The sequence below is a fragment of the Microtus ochrogaster genome, chromosome 7 (genome assembly GCF_000317375.1).
Source record: "Microtus ochrogaster isolate Prairie Vole_2 chromosome 7, MicOch1.0, whole genome shotgun sequence".
In the NCBI taxonomy this organism is placed as follows: domain Eukaryota; kingdom Metazoa; phylum Chordata; class Mammalia; order Rodentia; family Cricetidae; genus Microtus; species Microtus ochrogaster.
The window spans coordinates 52,845,340-52,855,080 of NC_022014.1; the positions used below are offsets into that span (position 1 = coordinate 52,845,340).

Sequence of the window (9,741 nt, forward strand, 5' to 3'; positions counted from 1 at the left end):
AAAAAAAAAAAAAAAAAAAAGCTAAAAAAAAAATTAAAAAAATATTTAAACTCTGAAGATGATCAGACAGGGCAAAGCGAAATTGGTGATCCTCACCAACAACTGCCCCGCCTTGAGGAAATCTGAAATAGAATGCTATGCCATGTTGGCTAAAACTGGTGTCCATCACTACAGTGGCAATAACATTGAGTTGGGCACAGCGTGTGGAAAATACTACAGAGTATGCACACTGGCCATCATTGACCCAGGTGATTCTGACATTATTAGAAGCATGTCAGAACAGACTGGTGAAAAGTAAAAAGTTTTCCTTTAATAAAACTTTACCAGAGCTCCTTTTAAATAAAACTGTGTCTGTTTGGATTGTTAAAAAAAAAAATTAAAAAAAAAAACCAAGAAAAATACTGCCTTTGGAGGAAGACAAAAATAAAAGTTGTAAGCATTAGAGCTCAGATGGGAAGGTATCCTGGGAGTCAAAGAATACCACAAAGTCCCACCCCACAACAAACCTCACACAAGCGATTGGGAGGGGAAAATCCAGGAGGGAGCTGCCTCTGCTGGGGCAAAAAAACTGCAGCAAACTGAACAGGATACAGGGCTTATACAGCTTCTTGGGAAGGGGTGGAACTTTTCAGGGTGGAGATTGCTGAGATTTCATGTCCAGAAACTGGGCTTTTACTCTACAGATGGGGGCAGGGTTAAGCAGTTAGAACAGTTATAGGTCCTTGGGGGAGAGACCTGGCCATTCAAGTGGCTCGAGGAACCCTGGAAGTCACCAGTGCTGCTTGGGGTTCTGCTTCTTGAGTTAGGTGGCATAGTCATAGGTGTTTTTTTTTTTTTTAAATATATGTTCAGCTCAAAATTAATGGCATTATGGGTGAATCGGCAGTTACTTGAGAGTTTATGTTCTTCATGTGTCATACACATGTATTCTGTTTATCTCATTTTGCTTTTCTTTGTGATAGAGGGGAGTAGGTTTCTGCAAAAACAGCTATCCTAAAGCATTGATTGTGCTAATGTGCAATTATTTCCCCTGCTCTGGAGATGGGTGCTTTCTGCTCAACATTCCTAAGAAACTTTAAAACAGTATCAGATTCAAAATCGGTTCAAGGATAACAGAACTTGGATTTATGAATCTGCAAACCAGAGCTGTGCTTTTTAGTTAACATGATGCTGAAGATAATCTTGTCTTAATTTTTTAAAAATGGTTTATTTCATGTGCATTGGTGTGAAGGTGTCAGATCCCCTAAAACTGGAGTTACAGACAGCTGTGAGCTGCCATGTAGTTGCTTCTTTTTGGTCTGGGTGACATTAGTTTCTTTTACAAATTTACAAGTGGAGCTCAATAGTAGAGCACCCACCTAGTATGAACAATGGTCTGGATTCTATCAACATCTTGAGAAACAAAAAGTATGCTTGAGATCAAATAGCTCTTTAAAACTGTTTCTAAGGGGCTGGAGAGATGATTCAGTGGTTAAAAGCACTGGCTACTCTTCCAGAGTTCCCGAGTTCAATTTCCAGAACCCACATGGTGGCTCACAACCATCCACAATAAGATCTGGTGCTTTCCGCTGACCTGCAGGTAGAATACATAATAAATAAATTAAACTTATTTTATGTTTTTAAACTTATTTTATGTGTTTGGGTGTTTTGCATGCATATATGTCTGGGCACTATGTATAAGATCCCCTGGGACTGGGGACTGGAGTTACAGACAGTTGTGAGCCATTACCTGGGTGCTGGGAATCGATCTGGGTCCTCTCTTTTTTTTTTTTTTTTTTTGAGACAGGGTTTCTCTGTGTAGTCCTGGCTGTCCTAGAACTCGCTCTGTAGACCAAGCTATCTACAAACTCAAGAGATCTGCCTGCTTCTGCTGGGATTAAAAGCCTTCATTCACTACGATAAACTCTCAAACCCGGGTCCTCTTTAGCCATGGAGACAGCCCTCCAGCCCTCTCCACTGCCTCCAGGCTTCCGCATGTCATGTGTTTCCTAGAGAATAAGATTATCGTGTGTTTAAAATGGCGTACAGATCATGTATTTTGTTCAGTCAAATCTTTCCTCTGTAAAGACTTGATTTCCTCGATTCGATTTAAGTGTTGTGTGCATGTGGGTGCTTGCTTGCGTGTTTGCCTGGAAGGCTAGTCTGGCCGGTCGGTCAGCGGGTCCCAAAGATGCTTCTGTCTCCATCTCTCCAGTGCTGGGACGCCGGGCTTTTTACTAACCCGGGTCCTAGCACTTTACCGTCTAGTCTTGAACTCCCGATCCTTCTGCTTCCACCTTCAGAGGCCGAGGTTTCAGGTGCTCGCCAGCATGGCAGGATTATTCTGGAGGAAAGCTTTGAGGAACGCAGCCACTGACTGGCTCGTAGCTGCCCCAGTCTATTAGGCACGCTTCCCAAAGGCTAGGGCCGGCGGGGCCTTCCAAGGCGAGTGCCACGCTCCCCTCACGTGGGCCCCGATTGGCTGGAGGCTGCCTTTCCAAGGTGACTTCCGGGGTGGGCCGGCGGCCGTGACTTCCGGCGGCAGGCGCTGCGCTTGCGCTGCTTTGGCCCGATGGCGGCCCCGCTGCTTCACACGAGTTTGCCTGGAGATGTGGCGGTTGCGGCCTCTGGCACACTGGGCGCGTCGCGGACTGGGTAAGATCCGGGCGGCTTCCCCCTGCGTGTCCGGGCTCGAGCCCGCCGTGAGCGCTCGGGGCGTCCCGAGGACTGAGGGGGTGGGGGCGAGGGGTGGGAGCGTCCCGAGGCCTGAGAGCGCCGGGCCCGCGGGCTCGGCCCTGGTGCGCAGCAGCCTCTCGTTCCCTCCGTGAGGGCGAAGGCGCCGTTAGTCAGCCTTGTCTGTTCCATTGTCTTCCGCTTGAACTCCTGGGACGCCCTTGTGGGACTCTAGGCCCGTCGTCTGCGTTTTCTTCTTCCCTCCCTTAGCGTAGATGTGGACCGCATTCCCTGGACTTGGGATTTCTGGGTGAATGCTGTCAGTGGTGACAAACTGAATTCTAAACTTTGAAGTTTGTTTCTGCAGAAGTGAGCAGCAGACCCAGTTGTCCTTATCTAAGCAACATTTTTAGGTTTTGTATGACTTTGTAAGTGAAGGAAACGTTGTAAAGCACTTAGCATAATGACAATTACTTCTGAAGTGTGGACACTGGGGACGAACGTTCTCGGGCTCAACAGCTGGACAGGGACAGCAGTAAATGAACAAGATCAGTTAGAGCTGTGGAGAACTAAATACTGTAGCAGTTCTGGTGGAGAAAGCCTCTGATATTTGCGCTTCAACCTTGTATGTATGTGGAAAGAGTTTCTAAAGAGTAGCAAGTGAAATGGGAACCAGCTTGACAAGTTTGAAGAAGAAAGGACACCGTGCTTCTTTCTAACAAATGCTTCTACCTCGAGATCAGAGTTAGACAAGGGCCCTCCCTGTTAAATGGGATCTTATAGGATTAATGCAGGAATTTGGAGTCTTTCATTTTTTTCCTTCCCTTTCTCTTAAAAAAAAAATAAAAAATAAGCCGGGCGATGGTGGCGCATGCCTTTAATCCCAGCACTCCGGAGGCAGAGGCAGGCGGATCTCTGTGAGTTCGAGACCAGCCTGGTCTACAGAGCGAGTTCCAGGACAGGCTCCAAAGCCACAGAGAAACCCTGTCTCGAAAAACCAAAAAAAAAAAAAAAAAATTTTGAGATTAAAATCTCACTAGGCCTAGGTTGCCCCTGAACTTCTGGATTCCGCCTCAGTCTCCCAAGTGTTGGTTTTTCGAGCATGTAGTATTTTCCCTTTAGGAGTTTGAGTTTGGATTGTTATTCTCAGTCCCATGAGGAGACAGTTGCCGAGTGAAGAATGGAAGGTGGGGATAGGATTGGAAACATGGATAGCATTTAAAAATGACGTTGGTTAGTCATGTTCGCTGTTATTCTGTGTCATGCATTCAATACCTGGTACTTCTGCTTCTTCAGGCTTTCGGATATGCTTGCATTAGAGAGTGATTTCTTCAATTCTCCCCCAAGAAAAACTGTTCGGTTTGGTGGAACTGTGACAGAAGTCTTACTGAAATACAAAAAGGTATGAGTAAATACTTTGTGGGGTTGACTTTTGTCAGACAGAACACAGTATGTGTTACACTGCAGAGCAGGTTATTAAGGCCTTGGGTTCCTGCTGAGTGCCTCCCACCTTCCAGAAACAACCACAAACACAGTAAACATAGTAACATGAACGTGAACATTTATGTGTGTGTCTTTGTTTAGGTTTCTCAGTGGTGGGGATTAGATCTGGGACCTTGTCCACTCCAGGAAAACACTTCCCCGAGTTGAGCTCTTTTAATTGCCTAAATATAAATTTTACTCTGGGTTTGGTGAACACTTGGAGGCAGAGGCAGGTGGATATCTGTGAATTTGAGGCCAGCCAGGGCTACACAGCCTCTGTCTAAAACAGTGGTTCTCAACCTTCCTAAGACTGCAATCCCTTAATATAGTTTCTCATATTGTAGTGACCCCAACCATAAGATTATTTTCTTTGCTACTTCTCTTTTTTTTTTTTTTTGGTTTTTTGAGACAGGGTTTCTCTGTGGTTTTGGAGCCTGTCCTGGAACTGGCTCTCGTAGACCAGGCTGGTCTCGAACTCACAGAGATCCACCTACCTCTGCCTCCTGAGTGCTGGGATTAAAGGCGTGCGCCACCACTGCCTGGCGCCCTTTTGTTTTTTTTTTTTACTTTTTTTAAAAAATATTTATTTATTTATTATGGACACACTATTCTGTTTTGCATATATGTCTGTAGGCCAAAAGAGGACACCAGACCTCATTACAGATGGTTGTGAGCCACCATGTGGTTGCTGGGAATCGAACTCGGGTCCTTTGGAAGAGCATGCAATGCTCTTAACCACTGAGCCATCTCTCCAGCCCCCTTTACTTTTTTTTTTAAAGGATTTATTTATTATGTATACACTGTTTTGCCTGTATGTGTCCCTGCAGGGCAGAAGAGGGCACCAGATCTCATTAATGGTGCTTGTGAGCCACAATGTTGGTGCTGGGAATTGAACTCAGTATCTTTGGAAGAGCAGTCAGTGCTCTTAACTTCTGAGCCATCTCTCCAGCCCCGTTTTTTTTACTTTTTATATTGAGATGGGGTTGCCCAGATGGGTGGCCTTGGGCTTGTTATCTGAATATTTGGGATTTTGAGTATATAAAATGACCAGGACTGCCTTAAATAAGAATCCTTATAGTCCTGACTTTATTATTGTAAGCGATGTATAGAAGTTCTACAGGTCCTTTTGTAGTTCTCTGAGATATCAAGGAATAATAAAAACTCTGGCTGGGCGGTGGTGGTGCATGCCTTAAATCCCAGCACTTGGGAGACAAAGGCAGGCAGATCTCAGTGAGTTCTTGACCAGCCAGGACTGTTCCAGAACAGCCAGGACTGTTACACAGGGAAACCTTGTCTTGAAAAATGAAACAAAATTCTGTTAATATTTAAAGGAAACCATAGTAATTGTACTTTAATTTCTTCTCTTTGTTTAGGGTGAAACAAATGACTTAGAGTTGTTGAAGAACCAGCTCTCAGACCCTGATATAAAGGTAATTTAAAAACATTCTCTTTTTTTTTTTTTTTGTTTTGTTTTGTTCTGGTCTGGTTTGGTTTGCGTTTTCGAGGCAGGGTTTCTCTGTGGCTTTGGAGCCTGTCTGGAGCCTGGCTATTTATCATATTTAATTGTGTATTTTGCACATGTGTGCATGCTACAGCAAGTGTGAAGGCCAGGGGACAATTTGTGGGAGTTGGCTCTGTCTTTCTACCATGTGAGCCTCTAGGATTGACCCCAGGTTGTAATATTTTTACCAGTGATCCTTGTCTGTCGTTCAAGACTTGCTTTCTGTGATCCTATCTTACTTAACTCAGTGTTTTTCAGCCAGGAGCAATCTTCCCCTCTAGCAGACATTTGATGATGGCTGGGAACACTTTTAGTTGTCAGCAGTAGGAGGAAGGGGATACTCCTGGCATCTATTGGTTGGATGACTGGACTTCCTGCCCTCTCCCCATACTTGGTTACTTAAAGGGCAGACTACAGAGATAGCTAGTAGTTAAGAGCACTTAGTGTTCTTTTCTTTCTCTTTCTCTCTTTTTTTGGAGCTTGTCCTGGAACTAGCTCTTGTAGACCAGGCTGGACTCACACAGGCTGCCTCCCGAGTGCTGGAATTAAAGGTGTGTACCACCGTCACCCAGTGCACTTGGTCTTCCAGAGCACTCTGATTCTGTTCTCAGCATCTACATGGCAGCCAACAACCATCTTTAACTGTTTCAGGGGATATGGTACCTTCTGGACTCTGCAGTCTCTCTTGCATGCACATAATGCATATGCATACATGCTGGCAAAACACTCATAATTATAAAATAAAAAATAATTCTTAAAAAAAGAAGGAGCGAGGGGAGAACCATGAAGACTTAGTGAGTTGATATCCAGGATTCCTTAGGACAGTCTCCAACCTGAAATAAGGGCTTGTCATTCGGAATGTTCCGCTTTACGAGCACACCCCCATTCCTTCTGCCTTATTTACGTTTAAGTCAACATATCACTACTCTAGTGACTTGGTAAAAGTTATCAGTGATTATGTTTTTATCCCTAGTAATTTTTTGTTATGTTTTTTTCTTTCCTGCAGAGACAGGGTCTCTCTACATAGCCCTGGTAGTTCTGGAACTTTCTATGTAGACCAGGCCTCAAATGAGAGAGATCCTTCTGCCTTTGCATACTAAATACTGGAATTAAAAGTGTATGCCACCATGCCTGGCTTCCCCAGTAATTTCTCATAGTCTCATTTTAGTGGCATTTGACAGCCTCACACCAGTTCAACAATAGACACTGTTGCCCACCCACTTAAAATCGCCTTCATTTTCTGTGATCTTTCTGTCTTCTCATCACTTCTTGTCACATTGTTGGTGTGTTCTTTGTTTTATATATTACCTTTTAATAGTTTACCTATTTATTTATTTATTTATTTTGGGACAGAATTTCTCTGTAACCTTGGCTGTCCTGGAACTTTCTCTGTAGACCAGACTAGCCTTGAACTCACAGATTCTCCTGCCTCTGCCTCCCAAGTGTGGGGATTAAAGGTGTGTTCCATTTCTGATGTGTTCTTAACTTTGGAACTGAGTGGAGTTTTTAAGGGTTTATTTTGTTTTATGTATATGAGTGTTTTGCTTGCATGTGTGTGTGTTTACTCTGTATGTGCATGCCTGGTGCAGAGGGATACCAGAAGTTGTGAGCAGCCATGTAGATGCTGTGAACTGAATCCAGGCCCTTTGGAAGAGCAATAAATGTTCTTTTTCTTTTTCATTCTTTTTGTTTTGTTTTTCAAGACAGAGTTTCTCTGTATCTTTGGAGCCTGTCCTGGAACTCGCTGTTCATAGATTAGGTTGGCCTCAAAATCACAGATCTACCTGCCTCTGTCTCCCTAGTACTGGGATTAAAGGTGTGCACCACCACCGCTCGGCTGCAATAAATATTCTTAGCCACTGAGCTTCTTCTCCATCCCTTAATTAAAAAAACTATTTTTAAAGCTCTGAAATTTTTAAAATTTGGTTCTTTTCTATTATTCAGTAGAGTTTTAGTGTGTGATTGCTATAGGCTTTGCAGTCTACATGTGTCTTCGTAACTCCTTAATGCATGTGTTATAGCTCCTGTTGTTCCTGTGGACCCCAGACTTGCCTCCTAACTACCTGTTCATTGCATCTTCCAGAATTGTTAATGTTCTCCACTGTGACGAAGTCAGACTGATCTCTTCCCCAAGCCCACTTTTCTGTAGCCTTCTGTATGCTAAACTGGCTTTATTGCTTACATAGTTCTTGAGTAAGGGACCTTGTAGTCTTTCTGGACCTTCTAATCTTCTGTATCTATTCATCCATGTTGGGGCAAAACAAACAAACAAAACCTTTCATGTGCGATTTTGTTGGTGTTCGTAAATCTGAATTCCTCTAGTAACTCTGTATTCTTTAGATCCTGCTGTGCTCTGTCCTCTTCCCTGTAGATGTACTTTGAACAGTGAAGCCTGACTCATCTCTCCATAGGACATGTCTAGGCATGTTATTCCTACTTAACAACTTCACGCCTGTAGAAGAATAGAGATTAACCTCTAGTACTGTTGGTGATAAATAGTCTTACTGTGTTTAGTCTTAAGAGATACACATCCCCCCAAGTTTGCCACCTTCTACCTGTATGTCTTTGGATGTCTTTTCTTTGTGGCTTGAGGTCTTCCTTAACACTTTATTTGAACATTGGCTCAGACAACATTGCTTCCCTCTCAAGTGAGTTCTTGCTCTTGTACTTTAGTGTCCTCCTCTGTAAAATGGAGATCAGTAGTACCTGTTCTGTGGGGTGGTTGTAAGGAATAAATGAATTAACATATGATAAAACCTTAGAACACTGTCTGGTACATAGTAAATGTCATATCTTTTTTTTTTTTAAAAAAGATTTATTTATGTTTTGTGTATGTGTGTTCTGCATGCCAGAGAGGGCATCAGATCCTATTATAGATGGTTATAGCCACCATGTGGGTGCTGGGAATTGAACTCAGGAACTCTGGAAGAGCAGCCAGTGCTCTTAACCACTGAGCCACCTTTCCAGCCCCATGTAAATGTCGTATCTGTTTATTGCTACTACTGTAATCTGCAAACTGCTCTCTCTCAGATCCTGGTGTAATGTCAGCTGCTTTGAGCTTTTTCTGGTTCTCTAAGCACATGGTGTTTTCCTCCTTGGGTCCATTTCCCAGACTCAGAAGATGTTTCTAATTATATACCTAGCATACATGACCTCTGTGCCCTACCTGACCCTTTTTTGCTCCCCAGAATTCTCTTTTGGCTTGCTCACTATATATATATTGATTTACTTTCAATTTTCTGCAGTGTCCTTTCCCTGTAAGAAATATTACCCTTAAAGAGCACCTGAAGTCTTCAAGCTTTCCTGAGCTTTACCTTTTTTCTCTGGTCCAAAGGGCCAATTTATTTGTGTTGCACTCTACTTTCTGTGAGCAGGTTCTCATTCTAGTAACTTAGTGTTGAAGCTAGAAGTCAGCCTGAACCCAACCCTCAGCAGATCCTTTTTTATTTTTAACTTTAAAAAATGCATTTAGGGGTGGTGGTGGCGCACGCCTTTAATCCCAGCACTCGGGAGGCAGAGGCAGGCGGATCTCTGTGAGTTCGAGGCCAGCCTGGTCTACAAGAGCTAGTGCCAGGACAGGCTCCAAAGCTACAAAGAAACCCTATCTCCAAAAAAACTAAAAAAAAAAAAAATGCATTTAACTGGGCGTGATGGTACACATCTTTAGTCCCAGTACAAGGAGGAAAAGGCAGATACAGGCAGATTTTTATGAGTTCGAGGTCAGCCTAATCTACATAGGGAGTTCCTGGACACCCAGGGCTACAAACAGAGACCCAGTCTCAAAACAGGCAAAAAAACAAAAAAAATTGCATATTTGTGTATGTGTGCATTAAGATGTCAGGTCCTTTAGAGGTAGAATTAGGGGCAGCTGAGGGCCAAATATGTGGAAGCTGGGAAACTGGAGGTTAAACTTGGATTCTCTGCAAGAACAATACTATCTCTTAACTGCTAAACCCTTTGTCCAGCCTTAGAACCAGGTTTTTTTTTTTTTTATATCATATAATAGTTTTGTGATTTTTGTCGTGGTGCTGGGGATTAAACACAGGTCCTTGTGCATTACTAAACCAGCACTCAGCTATTGGTTTTTTTTTTTTTTTTTTTTTTTT

The 9,741-nt window shown here is 43.2% G+C and overlaps 1 protein-coding gene across 1 annotated transcript in view; it reads left to right on the forward strand.

Moving 5' to 3' along the window:
- Positions 1–2,520: 2,520 nt before the first annotated feature.
- Positions 2,521–9,741, forward strand: part of Rrn3 (RRN3 homolog, RNA polymerase I transcription factor) — a 43,750-nt gene continuing 36,529 nt past the window's right edge. The window contains exons 1-3 of the mRNA XM_005350342.1: positions 2,521–2,634; positions 3,949–4,054; positions 5,508–5,564. Of these exons, the coding sequence (XP_005350399.1) occupies positions 2,552–2,634; positions 3,949–4,054; positions 5,508–5,564 (246 nt within the window). The 5' untranslated portion in view covers positions 2,521–2,551. The remainder of the gene's footprint in view (positions 2,635–3,948; positions 4,055–5,507; positions 5,565–9,741) is intronic.